This window comes from Hippocampus bargibanti, linkage group LG20, assembly GCF_051943395.1.
Source record: "Hippocampus bargibanti isolate YZ-2025 linkage group LG20, ASM5194339v1, whole genome shotgun sequence".
Classification (NCBI taxonomy): domain Eukaryota; kingdom Metazoa; phylum Chordata; class Actinopteri; order Syngnathiformes; family Syngnathidae; genus Hippocampus; species Hippocampus bargibanti.
Genome location: NC_142753.1, coordinates 7,392,268 through 7,415,750, shown reverse-complemented (window position 1 = coordinate 7,415,750; position 23,483 = coordinate 7,392,268). Strand labels below are relative to the sequence as shown.

The following is a 23,483-nucleotide window of genomic DNA, read 5'->3' as shown; positions in this document are numbered from 1 at the left end:
TATTGTTTATTTAGATTGGAGGCTAGAACGGATTAATGGCATTGACATTGATTACAATGGAGAATGATGATTTGAGAATTTGAGATAAGGGTGAAATGGAGCCCGGTGGACATGCTGGATTTTTTTCTCTTCATCTCTTTTATCTCTTCATCTCTTTGTCTCTTGAGTATATATGAGTAATAATTTATGAATTAACTCTTTTTTTTCTGATAAAAGAATACACTTTAAGATTTATCTAGTCCTAAAACTCAATATTTTGTGGGTCCTGCAATTTGAGTGGACACATTTTTGCACGTCGTCTGGCAGTGAATGAGTTCACCAGTCACGGAAGTTCCCCATCCTGACCTGACACTCTAGCTGTGCATGCACTAACGTTATTGAGTTCTGCAGTGTATGCAAAAAGAGGAAAAAATATATATATATATAAAATGCATACGGTATGCATCACTGGTGGCATTTTTTTTTCTTTCCTGCGCGCGTCCAAAATGAACATGTCATCTATTTGACAGGCGCAGTTACGTGGGCGTGGAGCTGGTGCAGTGGCTGTGCGAGCAATGCGCGTACGTGCGATGCCGGACCACCGCCGTACGCGTCTGGCAGGTGCTCCTGGAACTGGGTGTCCTCTTGTCGGGTAAATCCTCCATTTTGTCCATTTTGTCATCTGCTCACATGTAAGAATATTTGTCATGTCATCAATGCAAAGAAATCTTCATCTTGTCTCACCAGTGGACCAGCGAGTCGTCTTCTCGGACGCCAATACTTACTACCAGTTCAGTTTTGAGGAGTGCGATTCGACGTCCTGCGAGTTTCGTTCCAACGAAGGGGATTGGCCGGAAGCTGTTAGGCTCCTCCTTCAACTAGCCCCCTATGTTCAGTTTCGCTCTGCGGACAGAACCAACAGCCCGTAAGTCGCTGGCTGCTGACGGTCATTGCAAGACCTGTTGTGGCTCAATATTACTTCACTAATAAGGCACCCCAGCGTATAAGGCGCAGTGTCATATTTTGAAGAAAATCAAGGCTTTTGGGTGCGCCTTATGCGCCGGAAAATACAGTACTGTATTCCTTTACAAGTCATTTGCTGCTTGTTTTTAAACGGTGTGTACGATTCCTGACGTGGGTGCTGCTGAACTCAATCTGTCACTCAGATAGATAAATGACCAAAAATCGCCTATGCTGCATTTAATCCCCCACCTTGTTTTTTGTGTCTGTGCCAGTCTGAAAAGGTGTGCTAAGTGTCCAGTCACCATTAACTATTTGCAGACAAATTCAGGGCTCTTCAACACAAATTGTTGAAAGCAACATTCACCATAAAAATCTAAGCATTTTTCTTTTCTTTTTTTCATCCTCCCGCCCCCAACACGCCAACCTTGAAGATATCAGAATGTTAAAAAAAAAAGTGTAGAGACCATAACGGAATGACTCCTTTCATCCCAAGTATTGACCCGAATAATCTGTGCGTATGCGGTTACGTATTCCACATTCTCATCCGGTCTGTTCGCTTTTGATTCCCTTTTATTTCTTTTTCTTTGCTCGTGCCGACACCTGTCCACTTATCCACCGGTGCAAAAAAAGCACAATCGCCCCAGAGTTGTCCAGCGATGACAGTCAAATGGCGCCAACGTTCCTCCCAAATCCAAAACAGTGCTGGCATATTCGTGCTGCCAAAAAGCCACAACCGCTCACGATGTATCAAACGGATAAGCTTTTATTTCTGTGACGCTCTCTCAATCTTTGAAACAGACAACCAGGAAGTAAGTCAAGTTGTTTTTGTGTCTTTCCAAGGTCAGAGGAGGACTCTGAGGGAAACCGGGATGTTTGCGGTGAGATCCTCCAGATGAAGGCGCTCGAAAGGCTCACGTCAACAGTACGTCTATGTACAATCCAATACAGTATATATTGATTTATTTAGCGCTTCAATAACAGCTGAAGTTGTAACAAAGCGCGTAACATGGGCAACTATCATATACAGGAAATAAAGCAGTCACCAAGATAGACTATGTGTGTGCATTTGTTAAAAAAAAAGCACAGTGCTGAATTATACACTGCATTTTTTTCTTTCCACCATTTTCATTAGGTACAAAGTGAATTGGCTGCTGCTCTTGCCCGGAAGACACGAAAAGCTAGTGAGTCAACACACCCTCTGAGTCTATTAGGATAATATGCCTCTAAAAAAAAAAGAAAGGATGTTACCCGACTTCTGTCTCTGTCTGCAGTATCAGAGCAGGACTCTGATATGCCGGAGACGAGCCAGCAGGACGTCCGCTCACCGATGGCAGAATCCATCCCGGTAAAACGGCAATCCATTTAACCTCATTAACTAAAATGTGTCCACTCCAGTGCCAGGGTTTTTGTCATTTTCACTGAAATTGCAGGACCCACAGAATATTGAATTTTAGGACTACATCAACGTTAAATACCTTAGACTCTCTTCTTTAATCAGGAAAAAAAGTTAATTCCTAAATTATACGGGTCTGGAGTTATATGAGCTTGAAATGGGGGAGGCTGTCCAAAATACAATGCAATACATACATATTGGTTTATATATAATAATAATAATAATAATAATAATCACACATTTCATTTCTAAGCGCCTTTAAAAACTCTCAAGGTCACTTTACTGAGCAGCGGCAGCCACACGCGCCGGCGTTCACTCAACCCAGAAGTAACTCAAATAGATGGAAATCTAGCTAGCTAATTGATAGCCAATAGCTAGCTAGCTAATAGATAGCTAAGATTGTTGACATTGATGGTGCCCAATCACTTTTTATAGAACAGGCTACTAATGTTGTCAATGGAGGTGCTTGCAACCTGGTGCCCACAGTCACTATCTTTGGCTCTCTAAGTAGCTAATAGATAGCTAGCCAGCTAATGATAGCTACACCTTTTCTCTAGGTGAGCTGCGGCAGATAGCGCTTTAACAACAGCTGAAGCTGGAACAAAGCGCTAATATGGAAAAAAGGGACATGCTTCCCCCTTATGGAAAAGAAAAAAAACATTGCCAGAGACTATGCCCAGTGCTTTATCAGCACCCAAGCATGAAAAAAAATAATAATTGGGAATGGCGCTCTACCTCATATTTTCAATTCCCGAATAAATTTGTGAATGGGCAGTGAATGAGTTAAAGTCTTGGGCAAGCTTGACCGTCAAATAACCCGTCTGTATTTTTATTTTGTTTTGTTCGCCTAAGAATAATAAACCCAAGTGCAAGTCCAAAAATAGCGGATGTCCGTAACTTCATTCCCGTGTGTTATCAGGCCTTCCCCCGAATGAGCGGCAGAGTCGAGGGTATTTTTCTAGTAAACACAATGTGTGGGAGCGATGCACGCAGAAAGTGGTCGCTTCACTCTTCAGGAAATTAAAGATACAAAAATCACAATGATGCCATTTGCGCTTCATTCAGCAAGGCTAACATGGTGTCATGTTTCTAAATTGTGATTAGAGAGGGATGCACAAGCCAATATACATACACACACACACACACACACACACACACACACACACACACACACACTATCCACACACACACTCCCGCCCACTGAGGCTGATAATCACTCACATTCGCTTTCTCCGCCAGATCTGCTGACATGGAGACAAAGAGAGCGAAATGCAACCGATAGAAGGAATTACAGAGTATAATGTCGAATGTCTCCGATTTAGGATAATGAGGCTTTAGAGACCACCGATAGTCGCTGGATTACTTTTAAAAAAATATATTTTGCTTCCCTTTTTTCCCCTCAAATGAGCTTTATGAAAAAAGTTAACGTGTAACTTCCTTACATCGGACCGATATCACCGAGCGTCCATCCAAAATCCGACTGTCTCCATCATGTCTTGGGATTGCGGGTTGAGATACGTCTTCATGCCCCCCGCGTTGCAGCTGGGCGGCGGAGGCGGCGGGACCGTGTGCGGCCGTGAGGAGCTGACCAGCCGATTGGGTTTTGAGGCTGTCCAACGTCTGGCTAAGGACGGCTGCCGCCTCCTGCAGAACCACAACTACCGGTTACCCGACAGGAACCAGGCGGTGAGTCCAGCGTTCGGCACATGATGCTCGTGATGGCAAAGTTAGGGAACTTTTGGTGGTGTCGTTTTTGAAGTGGGTGGTTACCGTATTTTCCGGTGTATAAGGCGCATGGTGCATTTTGTAACTTTTTCCATATACAGTAAAGTCTCGTTATATCGATAGTCCCGGTTATATCGATACTATTTCTATGCACACACGGAGAAAATTACATGCAAACAGGGTCGGATATATCGATAGTCCCGGTTATATCGAGATTTTTTCGGACTCCCTTGAATATCGATATAACGAGACTTTACTGTATAAGGCACAGCGGACTATAAGGCGCACTTTGAATGAATAAAAAACGTTTTCTAAATAGTATTGATGGAGATTAGACAGAATAAGAAGTTATCATATTTTAAAGTTTCATGTTGTTATATGGTTAGTCAACATGTGTGACTCGAATACACAATTGAAGCACAGACAACGTGGGGTCAATCTGAGGTCAACAGAAACAGCAAGTTAAACAGGCATCTTCATCTAGGTCTAGGCGATCTGGCCTTTAGAATTTAGGACTTGAGATAATCCTTTATCGCCGAAGTTATTTACGACTTGAACATCCTTCACAGGAAGAGCTCATTAGCCAAGTTACAAATGTATTCATTCAGTTTGCGCCTCCTCATTTGTGACTTTGCGCGCATGTCATTAGAGCCTGTTAAATAACCACCAGTCGGCCGGTTCGTGACGACGTTAATCAAAACACGAGTGTGACTTCACGCTTCGCACTCGGGTCTGTGCAGCGTTAGGCGGCTTACACGTGTCATGCATATTCATGCACCACTGGTGCCGTGTTAGATGTAGAGACACTGCAGGCTCACATAATCATAATGAGATGGGATGGGGGGGGGGGGGTTAATGAAGCCATACGCTGTCGAATTCTGCTTACCCCAGGGCAAAAACAAAGGAAGTTGGCTTGTGCCCTCCGACGGCGTGTGCGTTTGTGGCATCTGCCACACGTCGCATCAGCTGTTTGTTAATACCCACCCTTGGGGATCACATGCAAGTGAAAAATGTGCCATCAAATGAAAAACTCTCGGATTTATTTAGCTGGTTTGGATCCCGGAAGTATGTCGGGAGATCACACCTGCCAATGGAAGTTTTTTTTTTTTTATGGGGCTTCATTCGCCCTAATAATGGAACACTTAAGCATCAGGCGATCAACACCGATTTCCAATGACGTGATCAACTTTACTTTCAAACTAAGGCAAATATCGACAAATAAACTACAATGTATTGTTGCCTCTTATCGAAATTCAGTCTCCTTCAAATAGCATTGGCACTCGTGGCTATTGTGCCCTTGAGCAAGGCATTGGAGAGTACCTTCAGGGTGGGTTCAATGCAGAAGTCAAATAACGGTGCAAAAAAAATGTGTTAGTTGGTGACAGTACAATAATCTTCCTCTTACATAGTGAGGCCTGAAAATATTTCTTTAGATTTTTTTTTCTCTCTTTTTTATTCTTTTAACTCATTCACTGCCAGACGATGTCCTTTCCAGTGCCAGGGTTTTTGTCATTTTCACTCAAATTCCAGGACCTACAACATATTCAATTTTAGTATGACATAAACATTCAATTCTGCTTAAGAAACCTTCGACTCTCTTCTTTCATCAGATAAAAAAGTTGATTCCTAAATTATATGGGTCTGGAGTTATCTTGGCTTGAAATGGGGGCAACTGTACAAAATACAATACATATTGATTTATAACATCGCCAGACGTCTGACCAGCACTTTATTGGCACCCTCCGCAAGAAAAAAACCCAAAACTCAAACAAATTCGGGAATGGCGCTCCGCGTCATGCATTTTAATTCACGAATAAATTTGGGGAATGGCAGTGAATTAGTTAATTTGTAATTCGAAGAAAAAAAAATCCTAGCACAAAAGCTAAAAATGGCTTTGAGCATGATGGTACTCGACTCAGTGGAGGCAAATATACTACTTCGGGACCAAACTCAAAGAGTGGCGGAATGCGATGCTTTGAAATATTCATGAAATAAGAGGGCGGGCACATCAAAGGGAACGAAACTAAAAAAAGAGAATCTCAGCGATGAAAGAGTCGTTGGACGCCCAAATCAACCTTGGCTGGCGATTACAAAAAAAAAACAAAAAACGCTTTCCTTTTTTACTAGGTTGTCATAGTGACTTGATTTGACTTTCTTTTTTTCTCCCGTGACGGGCAAACCCCAATGAACCGGTGCGGTCTGTTGCCATAGCGATATGATTCAGGCATCCATGTTGTGCATTGCACGCGTCGCCGCTTTCTATGCAGTGAATGCGAATATGACTTTATACAATTGAGTCCAACACCATGTATGCATGCATTGACGGGTCCTTTCTGTGGTATCGCTAGTATTTCATATCGCGGTTTGGGGGGGGGGGGGGGTCCAAACGTATTTGGTTTTCGTTTTTCCTATCTGTCATTTCCAGGAAGTTAGGCCCTTGAGCTATCAAAACACAGATTATGAGTATGCGCACACGCCCGCATACTGACATGAATTGTGCTTCCTTTTTGGCTTTCCGTGACACAACCCCCACCCCTTACACCGTACGTCATCTTCTGTGTGTGTGTGACCCTGCGTGCGACATCGCAGGTGCATGTTTTTTTGCTCTCCGGGCCTGCTGTTCCCAAATCCAAATCTCTTGCCTGTTTTGAGACTGCCCGCTCGAAAAGGCAGATGCACACGCAGAGGCAGACCTGGTGTGAACCCGCTGAAGAGAGGAAAGACAAAATGAGTTTCGGGGACTGACAAAAGGAAAGAGTGAGGAAGGTTGAGAGAGTGAAGGATGTTCAGATGGTTGAATTGAAGGAAGGGACTGGCGGGAATGGAAAGGAAAAAGGCTGGCGCGCCCGTTCGCCAAGGATAAATTGCTGTTGAAATAAAAAAAAAAGTCAGATTTCCGGTCATAAAAAACAACCTTTTTGAATTTTGAGTGAGTATTCTAAAGATGTCTTCTCCCCTGACAGTTTTATTTTATTTTTTTATTATTTATTTAATTGATTTTTATTTTATTTTATTTGTTATTTTATTTATTTTATTTTAGTTTTTATTTATTTTATGTAATTGTTTTTTTTTTAATTATTTTATTTTGTTTTTAATTTATTGTATTTTATTTATCTTTTTAGTGGTTTTTCTTTGTTTTATTTTACTTTTTCATGTATTTTATTTAATTATAATAATAATCCATTTCATTTCTAAGTGACTTTCAAAACCCTCAAGGTCACTTTACAGTCACAGGATAAGTTTTTCTGTGGGTGAGCAGCGGCAGCCACACACATTTTTTTAAATTGTTTAAATTTTATTTCTTTTAGTTTTTAAATTATTTTATTAAATTTGTTTTAGTGTTATATTATTTTTTTGTCTTTATTTTCTTTTATTATTTATTATTTAAATTTATTTTTTATTTTTATTTATTTTATTTAATATATTTTATTTTATTTGTTTTTATTTTATTTTATTATTTATATGTAATATTTATTTTATTTTAATTGTTGTTTGTTCTGTATAATTTATTTTATTTTCCTTGAGTTTATTTTATTTCCCACTTAACATTTTCTTTCCCTTAATCCGTGTTACATAACATGCCTTCACCCCACATGCACAGATTTTCGACTTCCTGCTTTTTATCTCTCCCTATATGTATTTTTTTGTTACTTTTTTTCTGCACATTTGGTTAAATGTGTTCTCTTATCTGGCTCCCCTCAAATTATTTTGGGTATGCTTTCTTGTGATACTAGTACGCATAGCACGACCAGTTTGAGCGTCGCACACTTCCTTTTGATCGTCCGTTTTTGTGTGCGTGTTGACTTCGCCATTCCCCGGCTTGCTTGTGTTGTTCTTGGCTCTCAAAATGGTGCAGCTAATCAGATACATCAACAATTCTTGACTTTATCTACAATGTAGTGGCACATTCCCACAGCTCTTGCTAATGTATTTATAATCACGCTACTTACATAATCCTGTTTCGTTCCCATTTTGGTCATAATAACATCGTTGAATTGAAGATGTTTTCTTGTGACATTTTATCGTTATATATTTTTTTTTTTTTTTGAATGAACGGCAAAGTCTGTAAAGTATGCAGCAAGTGTCTCCTTCAAATGAATTTAATGCTGCGGATTTCATTCTACATGGAGAATCTATTACATATTTAATCTGTTTTCAATGCTCAATCACTCCATGTTATGAATGGGATTAGTCTCGCACTAGAGAAATTTTCATTTCACAGCAGCAAAGTACTGTAATGAAAGTAAGAGGAAAGGAAGAAGTAGAAATACAGGAGCTGGTGTAAAGGCAGCCATCTTAAAATTAAAACAACAAAAAAACTAAATAACAAATAATGTGACAACAAAAAGACACACAGTCATTCAATCATAAGCACTTTCTGCACCCTCTTTGTTGTAAACACGAGAAAGCCAAAACCTAAAACAATAAAGTATCCACCACAACTACCCATTGTCGGGTATTCATAAACATCATGACTAAAACTACCGGGGTGTAGTTTTACTTTGACCTCAATTTAAGTCAGTCACTGCCATACATGTGCAAAAATGTCATCAGAAAAAAAAGTTAAATCCTAAATTATATGGGTCTGGAGTTATCTGAGCTTCAAATGAGGGCAGATGTCCAAAATACAATGCAATACATACATATTGGTTTATATAGCGCTTTAACAACAGCTGAGGCTGGAAGAAAGCGCTAACATGGAAAAAAGGGAAATGTTGCACCCTCGTGGAAAGTAAAAGCATTGCTAGAGGTTGGGCCAGCGCTTTATCGGCACCCAAGCATGAAAAAACAAAACCCGAACAAATTTGGGAATGGTGCTCTACGTCATATTTTCAATTCCCGAATAAATTCATGAATGGTAGTCGATAGATTAAATCTCATTGGGTTAAATTTTTGGACTGGTTGTAAATTCCATTTCCGCCCGCCGTCTTCATCAGGAGGCGGTCGGCCGAGTTTGTCTGAAGGAGCGAGGACGCGATGTGTTGGTGTTGCAGAGGGTGACATCGTCCCTGACATCACCGTCCGAACGGCCGTCGCCCACGTCGTCCGGGGGCGGGTCCCGTGAGGAAGACAAAAGGTCGGTCCCACCTCCTCCATATCCCGTTACATTGACAAATATACCTACATCAAGTTTTCGTTGCCGTGCTTTCCAGAAAGTAAATACAGGTAACATCCGACTCACAACCAAGTTCTGTTCCGACTAAACGGTCGTAAGTCGAAATGGTCGTAAGTCAAAATCTTTGCTTTGCAGAAAGTAAATACTACAGGTAACATCCGACTCACGACCGAATTCCGTTCGAACCAAACGGTCGTATGTCAAAATCGATTCAAAATGTTGAAGAGAGACTCGGAGGCTAAATGACACACAAGCGCGGAAAGCAAAACCTGTCCCGCAAGTGACAACAAACCAATGTAGTGAATGTCAAGAAAATAAATTACAGCCATCTGCTGGTCTACTATGGGATAGCAGTTATAAACAAACGTAACTACAGCGTTTACACTGGCTGCCTGGCCAAAAATGTCGTACGCGTTGCCTGCCTGCTAGCGTGTTGCGGTGCCAGGCGTAGAATTAAAATTTTAAAAAATAGGTCTGGAGGTCATGGTCGTAAGTACGGGTGGTTGTAAGTCGAATGTTACCGGTAACTGTCTTGAAAAAACATTTTTTTTTGGTCTGTATATGCTCAGTTTGAGTACACAACCCCCAGGGTGTGTTTTTACCCACGCGGGTTAGTCAGTAGGTGTGGGTGTGTTTTATGTTTAGCAACAGTTCCCTCCCAATTGCTTTGAAAGCAGGCACTCAATCTTTGGAGCATGTAGTTGACAAGAGACACAAAGCCGGACGTTTTATTATTATTTTTTTAAACCTCAAATCTCTCGTCGCAGCTGCGCAAAAAAACTTAAATGACCACGCAAACTCCTCCCCCATTCGTCCATGAGGATGACCACCAAGCGAGCTACACTTGCCAAAGCAGAGGACGACTTGGACGAAGAGGACGGCAATGACGACGACAAAACTACCAAATGCGAAGCCATTACCCGTCCATTCGACGTCCCTCATTTTCGCTACATCGATGACGAGAGCGATGCGGACGAGCGATGGAGTTACGGAAGCTTCCGGCGCTCTAGCGAGGACGATTCTTATCAGTCTTGGTCTTACAGGTATGTGGTGGTGTCTGGAACGCCGCTGAAGATTTTGGAGCATCTGTTAAGTGACCTCCGCCTCGATGACCAAAGAGGAGCGCCTGAGAGTACGGAGAGCGGTGAGTTTTTAAATGTTTGGATGTTTTTTCCGTGGAAAAGATCGTATTTTCTGGTGTACAAGGTGCACCCAAAAGCCTAGATTGATTTCAAAAGATGACCTTATACGCAGTGGCGCCTTATAGGTGAAGTAATATTGAGACACAATGGGTCTCACAACTACTGTCGGTTTACGAACCCCTTGGTTTACGAACTTTTCAGTTTACCAACATTAAATTGATGAGAATTTTACCTTGGCTTACAAACTATTTTTCGGGATACACACAGAGCGCCACAATGAGTGATGCGTCATTCACGAACAAGCCCGTTATCCTAACAAGAAAATGGCAACCGACTTATTTTTGTCCACTATTCCCCGCCCCCAGTCTTTGGTTAAAGCCACGTGATTGGTCAAGAACGCAGCAGTGAGGGGAGGTGGTTTAAACATTAGAGACAGGCAGATGACAGTGAGTGACTTTCAACTTTGAGAGTTCAAAGGCAAAGTGTAGATTGCAAGGTTAAAATATCCCATCAATCAGGCTTCACAAACAACCCACACAATCCATCTGTACACTTCATTCAAAAAGCTATCAAACCAGCTAAACAGAACACGGTTGATGAGGCACTGGATAAAAGAAAGCACCTACAAGGGATCATTTCTCAAGATGGTGAAAGGTTACGTTCCTCATCAAGTGTTTAATGCTGAGGAAACCGGCCACTCCATTCCAGCAAGCCATCAACGACCATCACAAAGGTAAATAAAACCACTTTATTATACAGTAGTTTATTTCTTTAATTATAATACCATAGCACATTTATTATACGTAAAATAAGGTATATTTTGTGTAGTTTTAAGGCTTAGAAAATTAGAAAGTAGAATAGAATTATGTTTTATAGGGACCTGGGAACGGATTATTCTCATTTTAATGGTTTCCTATGGGAAATTAAATTTGGGGATACACACTTTTCGCCTTACACTGTCTGGGAACCAATTAAGTTCGTAAGCCAAGGTATCACTGTACATGGAAAAAGTTTGAAAATATGTCGTTCATTGGGGGTGCGCCTTATACACCGGAAAGTACAGTAGCGATGTGGTTTTAGAGTATGCAGAGTCTCAATGAACTCTTGTTGCCCATATGAAAGGTTTTGTTTGCCTCTACAATCGAGTTTTGAAAAGCACATTGCAGTACATACCAAACGTGTCACTCATGGCGCTGAATCTTGGATGTCAAACATGTTAGGACAAAACTGTCAAGGGGGATCGAAGGCATTGCCGCTGCAACACGTTTTGAGCTAGCTTAGAATTGCAAAACATATAGTCCACATGAATAATTGATACATGAGTTTTCAAATTTGAAGTAATACATAATGACTGTTATTGTGGTTTATATACGACAATTAGATTATTTTTGTTGGTACTTTAGCTAGCATCGTGGAATTACACAAATTAGATTTGCTTTCGCGGGCCGAACAAATGGTGTGGCGGGCCGGAATTTGCCCCCGGGCCTTGACTTTGACACCTGTGGTTTATGTAGTCCTAAAATTCAATTTCCTGCGAGTCCTCCAATTTGAGTGACAATGACAAAAAACCTGGCACTGGAATGGACATATTTTTGCATATCTGGCAGTGAATGAGCTAATCAATCTTATTGGAACCAAACCAGCTAGCAAAAAATAACAATAAAATCACGATTTCAGACATTTTTTTTACTAAAGCATTGAACGAAAACAGCTTTGATGATTCATAAAGCACACGACCAGATTCTAGATTTGTGTCTACGCCACCAATTAATTTCATATTGTTATGCTAGTGTGACATTTTATCGTTTTCTACGTGTTAGCCAAGCTTTGACCAAATCTAGCGTGGCCCCATTGGCCCCAAATTTGACTGATTACGACCTAAAAATGAATAAAAGTTACCCATCACATCATCTCAGGTATAAAAAAAATAAAATAAATTCCAGTTCCAGGTGTCGATTGGCACAGACTAGTAGTAGTTAGATCCACGATTGAAGACGCGATCCGATTCTTGCGTCTTCGGTTCTTTTTTCCAGATAAAGTGAACACGATGGCAAGATGGCGATCCACCATTACAGGTTCTTACTTCGTCCGCTCTTTGGAAAAACTTTTTTGGTCATTTTTCTTTTCCAGTACGTTTCCAATAAGTCCAGTTGAATCTGCGCGATCCTTTTATTTTCCATTTTTTCTCTGTGCGCCTCTTTTTCTTTGAACTCTCGGCTATCGGCGATATCGTCTTGAATGATTTGATATAATCTCTTTTTGGCTTCCGCGGTGTTCTGCGCCGTCTCCTCCAGTTCCTGCTCGTATAATTCTCCCATGCACTTGATCGTCTTTTGCTCTTCGGTCTTGAGGCGTCGCTCTTCGTCTTTTATCTTTTCCCGCTCTTTCATTTGCTGGTCGAGTCCTTCTCTCATGCGTTTGTTGTTGAGCACTTTTTGGCGAGCCTCTTCGGCATCGGGATCCCACAAATCTTCCTTTTTGCTGTGCTGGTTCTTGTCTACCCTGACCAGGGTCATATCTCGGAAACCGGGCTCCTTAATTTTCGCCATGACGATCTCCGGGTCCAAATTGGTGGGCGTGTCGGGAATGATGTGTGTTTTCTTTAACGGGTTGACTTGAAAGATCGTATGCGGTTTGACCGACTTCTCGGCTTTCAGGAACATTTCCGCCAGAAATTTGTCCCGGTGGACAAAATTAATTTCTTTTTTATCATCTTTTGACATGCCGGGAACTCGACAGGCCTGCACTTTCTTTTTTTTTTTTTTTTCTTTTTTAATTTTATTTATTTTGGGGCTGTGACGCTCACGGTCAGCCGACGTGAGTTTTGATTGGCGATGCACGTTGACATCGCTGCGCATTGTTACAAAGGCAGCGGTGATGCCATCTTAAATGACATCACCGTTCATCGCCGCCATCACTGAGTGGCTTATTCCATATGTTCATTTCAACACGATTTGCTGCTCTCAACAGTCCTACTTGCTGTTTTGTGGTTGGTGCCTTGCTCAAGGGCATGATGTCATGTTATCAGGATTATGGACGAGTGTCTGTCCAATTTCAATTTGCCTCGCAGCGGGACTTGTACCGTGACCCTATAAATGATCACACATACCCGAGTATCTTTTTCAATTCTTTTTTTTTCCTTTTTGCTTCAATTTCTGTTGCTTAGCAACAACCCTGAGGTACTTTTGATACAGTTCACAATGCTGGGCGGAAATACTGTTGAGATTACAACAAATATGTCATGATTATAAGAATGAAGCCATAAAATGGAGAAAATGACTCAATTTTACTTAATTTCATCATTCTTCAACCCACCCGCCCCCGCACTTTTTTTAACTCGTTCAGCCAGACGAAGTGCAAAAATGTGTCAAATGCAGTACCAGGGTTATTGTCATTTTCACTCAAATTGCAGGACCGACAGAATATTGAGTTTTAGGACTACTTAGAAATTCAATTCAGCGTAAGAAACCTTAGACTCTCTTCTTTCGTCACAAAAAAGAGTTAATTCCTAAATCATATGGGTCTGGAGTTATATGAGCTTGTAATGGGGGCGGCTGCTCAAAATACAATACATACATATTCATTTATATAGCTCTTTAACAGCAGCTGAAAGTGCTAACAGACAAAAGCCAAATTCTGCCCCCTTTTGGGAGCGAAAAATCATTGCCAAAGCGCATTATCGGCACCCTCCGTAAGAAAAACCAAAACCCGCGAAGGGCGCTCCACGTCATATTTTCAAATCCCGAATAAATTTGCGAATGGCAGTGAATGAGTTAATATAGTTCTACTCTATAGAATTGTTTTCAACTAAGTGTGTCGACCGACTTTGCCCTGCAGAATTTTGAACAGGCTCAAACACGCTTTTTGGAGATGGCAACTTATCCCTATGTATGCACATAATAACACACACACTCCACCAACAAAGTACACCCACGGATTAGTGTGATTAGTTCAGCTCTTTCCGATGTCTCTCACGAGAGATAAAGTCCCCCAAGGTTGAAGCTGGATAAGTTATTTGCGTGCATGTGTGTGCGCGAGAGAGAAATATTGTTGTCAATGACTGAACGTTTTTGGCTTTGTGGTGTGCCAGCAGGCAAATATAGAGGACATATGTTGTTGAAAGAAATGGATATTTATCATCCCGGAGAGTGTGAAGTGGGCAAGCGTCCCAAGAGGATTGTAGGAGAAAAAAAAAGACTGGGGTGGGGATGAAGACAATGAGAAATTACTTTGGTTAGCTTGCTTGCTAGCTAGAGAAATAATACGGATCAACACTTTTGGTCAGAGATGACTTGTCACAAAATGTATTTTGATACTGATTTGAACTCATTCACCGCCAGACGATATGCAAATACTGTATGTGTCCATTCCAGTGCCAGGGTTTTTGTCATTTTTACTCAAATTGCAGTACCCGCAGAATATTCAGTTTTAGGACTACATAAACCTTCAATGCAGCGTAAGAAACCTTCGACTCACTTCTCACAAAAAAGACAAAAAAAGTTAATTCCTAAATCATATGGGTCTGGAGAGTTATGTGAACTTGAAATTGGGTTGGCTGTTCAAAATACAATACATATTGATTTATATAGCGCTTTAATTAATAAACAACATATGGACAGGTGGACGAATAAATAAATAAATAAATAAATAAACGGATGGACGAATAAATCTAGCTATCTATAAACTTGCTATCTTTTTGAGTTATTCCGGGTTGAGTGGACGCTGGCCCGTGTGGCTGCCACTGCTCACCCACAGAAAAACGTATCATGTGACTGTAAAGTGACCTTGAGAGTTTTGAAAGGCGCTTATAAATGAAATGTATTATTATTATTATTTAACAACAGCTGAAGCTGCAACAAAGCACTAACATGGACAAAAGGCAAATACTGCCCCCTCGTGAAAGGGAAAAATATTAACAGAGGTCTGACCAGCGCTTTATTGGCACCCCTGCAGGAACAACCAAAACCCGAACAAATTCGGGAATGGTGCTCCACGTCATGCTTTTTAATTCCCGAATAAATTTGGGAATGGCAGTGAATGAGTTAAACCCTTTTTTTAACTAATACGTTTGTATCACTGTGAAAAAGGCCTTATGTGTTCAAGAAAAAAACAACCCAAAAATAATGAATAGTTCACTTGCACTTGTGATTTATTTATCATGATTTAATTGACATACTGCCAGGTTCATAAATCTTGGAACATGACACATTGGAGCTGTTTCCTTTTTATGAGTTATGATGTGCCTGCTGTCAAAAGCAGCAAAATACAATACAATACATATTGATTTATATGGTGCTTTAACAACAGCTGAAGCTGAAACAAAATGAATTTAGAATCACAATTTTTCTTCACAGTGCAGCTGGACAATGACTCAACTGCTCACTGCAAAACGCCATTGTAAGCGACATTGCGAGTTCGCTCTGACCTCCAAAATAAATCGAGATATCCCCAATCCTTCAGTATCTAATTTTGCTTCTTCTCCGCCGCCCATCACGCCATCCGTCTCCTTTTGTGTGACACCCTGAACGTACTGTACTTCGGACACAAAGTGAAAGCCTCTGCGGCGTTTGAATCCGAAGCCATCTCTCATCATTTATTCATAGAAAGAGACCTTTTGCTCGATTGTCTTAGAATGGATTTCTTTACTTCGAGCCTGACGGACCAACATTTGGGTCATATGGTTTTCGGTGTGAATATTCTGATACACGCAAGGTGTTGGACACAGCTGCTGGGAATGACTCATTACATCTCTCTGTCTCTGTCTGTCTATCTGCCTACCTGTCTGTCTGTCGCTATCTGCCGCTAGCTCTCATTATCTGCCGCTATCTCTTGCTATCTCTGGCTGTCTTTGGCTGTCTTTGGCTGTCTCTGGCTGTCTCTCGCTATCTCCCGATATCTCTCTCGATCTTGTCATCACTATCTCTGTCTATCTACCTAGCTGTCTGTCTGTCGCTAGCTCTCGCTAGATGCCGCTAGCTCTCGCTATCTGCCGCTAGCTCTCGCTATCTCGCGCTATCTCTGGCTAGATGCCGCTAGCTCTCGCTATCTCGCGCTATCTCTGGCTATTTCTGGCTATCTCTCGCTATCTATTTATATCTCGCTATCTGTCTATCTCGCTATCTCTCTCTATCTCGCTATCTCTCTATCTCACAATCTCTCTCTATCTCTATCTCCCTATCTATCTATCTATCTATCTATCTATCTATCTATCTATCTATCTATCTATCTATCTATCTATCTATCTATCTATCTATCTATCTATCTATCTATCTATCTATCTATATCTCGCTATCTGTCTATCGCGCTATCTCTGGCTATTTCTGGCTATCTCGCGCTATCTATTTATATCTCGCTATCTGTCTATCTCGCTATCTATCTATCTATCTATCTATCTATCTATCTATCTATCTATCTATCTATCTATCTATCTCTATCTCCCTATCTATCTCTCTCTCTCTATCTCCCTATCTCTCTATCTCTCTATCTCTCTGGTGATGACGTGTGATCATGTCCTCACTCTTGACACGTTTCCCTTTTGCTGCATCGACTCAAGACTTTTGTTTGTGCATGTTAGTGAATGGGATCAGCGTGTCTGTCTGTCAAAACAATTAGCCACCGAGTGTGGACTAATTTCCCTTCGGGTGACCAGTCGAGTCAAATATGATAAAATAACGTGCGAGATGATGACGTTTGTTTCACTACAGAAATGCTGTTGGATGACTTCCTGTTAACCTACCTGGTGTTCATGTCCACCTCTGACCTCTGTCAAGCTCTGCTGGGACAATATCCTTCCTGACATATAAAAATCTGTACACGTCCATTCAGGTTAGAAAAAAAAAGTCTTGTTCGTTCAGGCTCCTTGACTGCTTTCACCTATAGCAGCGTGCGCGGGAGGGGCCAGGAAGAGGGCAAGGATGCCCTCTTCAGGAAGCGCAAAGTCCTGCAGTTGGTTGCCCACTGGAGCCGACTCGACAAGGACTTCCTCAAGGAGGAGGAGCATGTTCGGGGTTTTATGAAGGTACGGAAAAATCAAAAAGAGGGTCATCACGTCTGGAGATTATGCACACGTATGGTTTAATACTGTTTTTTTTTTGGGGAGGGCGAGGGGGGAGTTGTCCCTGCATAACCTGACGGCCTGGTCGATGGGTTGCTATGGAAACCAACGCCGCCAGGGTTGGCATGGGTATAATCTCGCGTAGTGCGTAACCAGGGCCATAGTTGCCTAGCAACAGAGAATTAAGACTTCAACTGGGGAGGTTGCGGAAGGCGTCTGGAGGGGCGGGGGAATCTTTTGATGGGTCAACGACAGGATGGTGGGGGGGGTGATCAATGATGCTGCTTCGTGTATGCTTAAACCCGACGGATATATCGTATTCACCCACGTGTTTAAAAATATGCACCCATCTTGATATTGATACACCATATTGCCACGCGGCTGTGAGGAAAGAGGCGGTGTTTTTCAAAACTTATGAGACAGTTGCAATTTCAAGATCACCCAATCACCTTAAATTGTTTAATAGTGCATTGAAATCAGTGGTGGGCCGTGCATGTCACTCCTAGGCCTTCAGTAGTGCTAAATCTGAATCAATCCACAGCTGCGAGTAAGGTGTGAGATTTACTACACGTCCACTAGAGGGTACCGTTAGCCAGGAAATGACTTGTGACTTGAAGAAACTTAAGAAATACTGTTCAAATTTTGACTATGAACGTGTGGATTCATGATAACCTCATAAAATGGCCATATTATACTAGCTAATTTTTGCTAGCTTCGGAACTGTCCAACCTTTCTTAATGACGTCCGTCTATTCTTCACATTAGTCTGTGATTCACATGTTTTTAGGCCAGCGGAGAAAGCCTTGCAGGCCCTGACGACCCACCACTGATTGAAATACAGACAACAGACCCCAAAAAATCAAAGACCATATATGGACATACAAAGCTTCCTGTCGCAATGTTATTATGACCTAGCAAAACCAATTACTGGATGGAGTTTCGCGTAAATACGAAATGAGTCCTTCTCAAATCAAGATCTGATTGTTATATCGCCATCGTGCTCTGTTAGACTCTATACAGGTGTGTCCTCGAAGATCTGTACGAGTTCCCGACTCTGGAGAAAGACCTCAAAGAGTTCCAGAAGCTTCTGCGTCGCCGACAGTAAGTGCAATCCTATGCATTTGCTTCATTACAAATTGTTTTTCCAACGTGTACTTTCCTCACTTTTTGCGGGACTTCGTTGCAGCACAGTGGATGACTGTCCGCCGACGCAAAAGGTACGTGCGTGATTCAATCTTTTTTTTTTCTTCTTCACCATCATGACTTTTGAGTCAAAGCTGTCAGAAACACGATTGCTATGTTCTCCGCCAGAGCAAACCGATGCACCAGCAGTTGAGTTTGAAGGAAAACTATTTGCAACTTCGCTCTCCGCAATGTGAGACGAAAGAAGGTTAGTCACTCGCTCTTCTGGATTTTTCCGGAGCTCTATCTCACGTCCTTTTTTTTCTTATGACGTCCATATCTACCTCCCAGTTATTTGCTGCGTTTACGTAAGCGCCGACTCCTACCTGAGCGTCCACACGCATCCCTCGCTGGAGGCCCACGAGCTTCTCAGAATCGTGAGACTGAAGATGGACAGGTCAGAAGACGACATGGTGCTCGCCGTGGTCTCCCACACCGGAGGTAAACGCACGCATGAATCAAAACATTTCTCCTTATGATCGTTTTCTCAGGATTGTTCACTTTTTGATTGTTTACGTCCTCAGAACGCAGGATGTTGCAGCCCAGCGACTGCGTGTACTCTGAGTCGCTGACCCCGCAAGGCAGACTCGTCGTCTGTCGGAGGGATCTGGCTGAGATCTTGGTATGTCGATGAAATTTTCATGTGATCTACTTTTATGCAGATGTAATGTCAAAGACGTTTGTTGGGACACTGTGAACGAAGGCTCGAACGCAGGAAGATTGTCTTTTACTGTCGCCAGCCATTCATGATCAATCTCAACCTTTGCTGTCCTCTGCCAAGCTATTTATTGAGAGTATATACAAATGTAAGTTATACATTAGTGAAACACAGTCTTCTTGATTTGAATACCACGCCCCTGGACGTCCCATGTTACAAGCACCAACATCCATAAACCAACAGAATGTCTACATTTTAATGGTTTGTCTTTCCATGAACTGATAGATTTGTAACGTGGTTAATGAGGTCTTCCTGTGCATGAGTTTACCAAGTCCTAAATTCTGCCCAAGGCTAGATCTCCTACCTGAGGATGACAGTTTAACAGGCTATGTCTGTTCACCTCAGATTGACGCCAGATTTTCTGTGCTTCCATTGTGGGCCTTTCAATATGATAACTTCTATTCTCTATCATACAGCGAACGTCCGTTTTTTTTTTTGTCAAGGGAGATTTGACCGAGAGTGAAAATAAGTGAGGAATAATTCTTGACTTTCCGCAGCCTCCTTTGACGGACGGCGCCGAGCTCAGCAGGAGGCCGGTGCGCCTTTTGGGGATTAACACGTGGGACGTAGCCGCGGCGCTCACACACTTGGACTGGAGCCTTTTCAAATCCATCCATGAGGTATGAAACGACGGGTAGTTTGTCGGAAAAAAAAGGTAACTGAAGTCTCGCGACAACTGTCCTTTATTTGTCTCACGGTGTAGAATTTTACATTTCGCAGCAGCAAAAACAAAATCCAGGAGCTGCTGTAAAGGCAGCCACTCTCGCGGCGCCATCTTGATGTCAAAAACAAAAAACACACACACAACAGTGAAAACTTGACTTCATCACGTTTTTGTTTTTTGCTAACTAAGCTAATTTGTCGTCATGCAGCAAGAGCTGGTCTACTACACCCTCAGGCGCATTCCCGGCGGGGGCCACACAGCGGCGCTCTCCGTCCTGCTGCAACGTTGCAACGAGGTCCAGCAGTGGGTTATGTCGGAAGTTCTCATGTGCGCGTCGCTCAACAAGAGGGTGCAGCTGCTTAAAAAGTTCATCAAGATCGCCGCTCAGTAGGGACACTCGCTTTTGACAGAGAATTTTAAATATGATGAGAGGTTTTATTTTTTTTATTTTTTTTTTTTTTGTGTTAGCTGCAAAGCTCAAAGGAATTTAAACTCTGCCTTTGCCATCATCATGGGACTCAACACTGCGGCCGTCAGTCGACTCAACCAAACTTGGGAGGTGAGCGTCCACTTGTAACTTTTATCCAATTACATTCTCAATGTTTTATGTATTTCTTTTTTTCAAGAAATGTCCTGGGAAATTCAAGAAGCTTTTCGCTGAATTGGAGCTGATCACGGTAAGGACAAAAGGCACATCTGTGATTCATTTTGGATAAGACTTTCCCCTCTTTTTTTTGTGCTTTTGTCATTATCTTGTCTTTCTCTCTCCTCCTCCTGCAGGATCCGTCTCTTAACCACAAAGCCTACCGAGAAGCTTTTAAAAGAATGAAACCTCCAAAGATCCCTTTCATGCCTCTTCTCTTGAAAGGCAATCGCACACACTTATTCATTGCGTGCATTGCCGAAATAAAACTTATAATTTCCCCTTTCATCTCCTCCTCCTCCAGATATCACCTTTATTCATGAGGGCAACAAGACTTTCCATGACAACCTTGTTAATTTTGAGAAGCTGGTGAGTGGAGTCTATCTCTTTTTTCAAGTTTTTTCATTTTGTACTTATATTTACATGTAAATAAATTGATAAATGCGTAAATAGATAAATAGATACATCAAGAAAATTGGTAAGCAAATAAATAGGTACTGCTGAAAAAATAGGTGAATAAATAAATACGTAAATGAATAAATAGGTACATAAATAGGTACATAAATAGTAAATGAATAAATATGGAAATAAGTAAATGAATAAATAAGTGAATAAATAGGTAAAAATAGGTACGGAAATAGGTGAATAAATATGGAAATAAATAGGTCAGTAAACAAATAGGTAAATAAGTAAATGAATAAATAAATAACTAAGTAAATGAATAAATAAGTCCATGAATAAATAAGTAAATGAATAGGTAAATGAATAAATAAAAAGGTAAATAAATAAACAACTAAGTAAATAAGTACAATGAATAAATAAGTAAAAAATAAATGAATAAATAAGTAAATGACTAGGTAAATAAATGAATACGTAAATAAATGACTAAGTACATGAATAAATAAGTAAATGAATAGGTAAATAAATGAATAAATACAAAAGTAAATAAATAGACAACTAAGTAAATAAGTAAATGAATCAATAAGTAAATAATAAATGAATAAATAAGTAAATGAATAGGTAAATAAATGAATAAGTACATGAATAAATAAGTAAATGAATAAATAAGTAAATAGCTACATAAAAAATTGCAAATTTCCCCATTGTGGAACGAATAAAGGTATTCCGATTCTGATAAATATGTAAATAAATAAATAAAACAAATACAAAAAATGATACTATTGTTTTTGTTTCTTTTACTTTTGGGTGGAAGGGCGTTCAAAGGGCTTCAGTATTCACGATTGTTGAACTTTTGACTTTTTTTTTCCCCCTTTGTCTCATGCCACCAGCATATGATCGCAGACACAGTTCGATTGATTCGACACTGCCAAAGTGACCAAACAGGTAAGGAGATGCAATATGGCATCAATTCTTCGCTTTTAAGAGATACTGAGAAATGTTTTTTTTTTTCATTATTCCAATGACTCACATATTTTTTCTGACTAAAATCATCCAGGAATGTTTTTTTCCCTTAATTTTGCTTTGCATACTAAGGCATAGTCCTCATCATCAAGAATATATGCCATATTTATTGCTGCTAACCATCAGCAGCATTTTACAATCATTTTAGCGTTAAGCTAACCAGGCCAAAGCAAACAAAATCTTCTTTTAACGACTCGTGTACTCCGATTGTTTTGAAACCCCCACAATGGCTCCAACTTCGTGCCACAGCATCTTTAATAAATGCTATTCTCTGCCTGGCAGGCAATGAAGTGATCGGCGTCGACAGCGCAGAATTGCGGACGAGCGTCCACTACCTACACATCATCGACAATCAGCAGACGCTCTTCGAGCTCTCCCACAAACTCGAGCCGCGAGCTTAGTGCCCGCGTCCTCTCGGTGGACGGCGAGATATAGCGCGGTAACCCAAGCACTGAAATATGTGCGCGACACGTAAGGACGCTAACCACACACTCGCGCACCCACAACAATGAACAACCGGTTAACCACAAGGTGCCAATTATTCTGACTCAACCATCACAAAGAACTCAACTTTGATATGAGTCGAGAAGGATGTAAGTATGTTGTACAGTATATATTGGATTTAATATGACCTTATTTTATTTTTTGTGATGAGTATTTTGGTTATTTATAAGCCTGACTTGCAGGTGGAATGTTCCGTTATGTTATGTGCTGTTGCCTCAGTGTACTGTTGGTCAATGGTGACTTGATGGCCTCGTCATTTCAGGAGTAAAAAAAAAAGCCTATTGAAGGCTTCCGTGTGTTTGCAAACTTAATTTGCTACATCGCCTTTTTATATTAAATATCTTAACACAAGATCTTGTCCAAGCTGCTAGATGTATCACGTCGCTGTTTTATTTTTCTCATTCGGCGTGCGGTTGATGATGTACCTCAACAAACAATGGTCAGTGTTAAAAAAGCATTTTGCAAACATGCTCTGCGTATGAACCATAACGTGTTAATCTATTAACGCGCCCTCGTGCCACTTTGACAGTGTACAGAAAGACGTTGAAGCGCACCGACTGACTCTTTTAAGCCACTAGTTCTCCTCTGAGTGCGCGATCGATTGATTGTGGGATTCTGACCCTTAAGATGCAAACCAAGCCACTTTACTGTAATTTTTTTTTCACTGGGGCCTGTCTTGTTCAACATCAGTGTAATGGTATAAAAAGTAGATGCCTGATTAGGAACACATTGACAATCAAATGCAGTACAAGAATTGCATTTTTCAATTAACTTCGTTTACCGATGATAATAATTGGCACTAACTCGTGCTGTCAAAAGGCCTTGGTTGCACATTTAACAGATAAGTGTTTATTTTTGTGGTACCAAACCACAATTTTCAACAAGAGTGCAGTTCTCCACCCGCGCTTGAATTCAAACTGTCTGTTGATCAAGCTTGAACAAATGAATCTTTATACAGACTGAATTTTTGAAACTGCCA

The 23,483-nt window shown here is 41.0% G+C and overlaps 1 protein-coding gene and 1 long non-coding RNA gene across 4 annotated transcripts in view; one reads left to right on the top strand and one right to left on the bottom strand.

Moving 5' to 3' along the window:
* rapgef5a (Rap guanine nucleotide exchange factor (GEF) 5a) overlaps window positions 1–23,468 on the top strand; it is a 34,849-nt gene extending 11,381 nt beyond the window's left edge. For 2 of the 3 annotated variants that reach the window (XM_089023795.1, XM_089023794.1), the window contains 24 exons: window positions 510–631; window positions 727–904; window positions 1,783–1,864; window positions 2,075–2,123; window positions 2,214–2,287; window positions 3,878–4,021; window positions 8,998–9,137; window positions 10,220–10,320; window positions 12,352–12,393; window positions 17,023–17,101; window positions 17,192–17,336; window positions 18,381–18,472; window positions 18,558–18,588; window positions 18,683–18,761; window positions 18,845–18,994; window positions 19,078–19,175; window positions 19,769–19,891; window positions 20,144–20,322; window positions 20,404–20,494; window positions 20,562–20,612; window positions 20,716–20,803; window positions 20,883–20,947; window positions 21,868–21,922; window positions 22,283–23,468. In XM_089023795.1, coding sequence (XP_088879921.1) covers window positions 510–631; window positions 727–904; window positions 1,783–1,864; window positions 2,075–2,123; window positions 2,214–2,287; window positions 3,878–4,021; window positions 8,998–9,137; window positions 10,220–10,320; window positions 12,352–12,393; window positions 17,023–17,101; window positions 17,192–17,336; window positions 18,381–18,472; window positions 18,558–18,588; window positions 18,683–18,761; window positions 18,845–18,994; window positions 19,078–19,175; window positions 19,769–19,891; window positions 20,144–20,322; window positions 20,404–20,494; window positions 20,562–20,612; window positions 20,716–20,803; window positions 20,883–20,947; window positions 21,868–21,922; window positions 22,283–22,401 — 2,377 coding nt within the window. In that variant the 3' untranslated portion in view covers window positions 22,402–23,468. The remainder of the gene's footprint in view (window positions 1–509; window positions 632–726; window positions 905–1,782; window positions 1,865–2,074; window positions 2,124–2,213; window positions 2,288–3,877; window positions 4,022–8,997; window positions 9,138–10,219; window positions 10,321–12,351; window positions 12,394–17,022; window positions 17,102–17,191; window positions 17,337–18,380; window positions 18,473–18,557; window positions 18,589–18,682; window positions 18,762–18,844; window positions 18,995–19,077; window positions 19,176–19,768; window positions 19,892–20,143; window positions 20,323–20,403; window positions 20,495–20,561; window positions 20,613–20,715; window positions 20,804–20,882; window positions 20,948–21,867; window positions 21,923–22,282) is intronic. The other variant, XM_089023796.1, reaches the window with a different exon arrangement.
* On the bottom strand, window positions 527–3,910 carry LOC148882943 (uncharacterized). Its single transcript, XR_016118668.1, has 3 exons — window positions 3,778–3,910; window positions 765–882; window positions 527–661 (listed from the first exon to the last, which is right to left on the bottom strand). It is a non-coding gene; the product is annotated as an uncharacterized LOC148882943 (long non-coding RNA).
* Window positions 23,469–23,483: the final 15 nt, after the last annotated feature.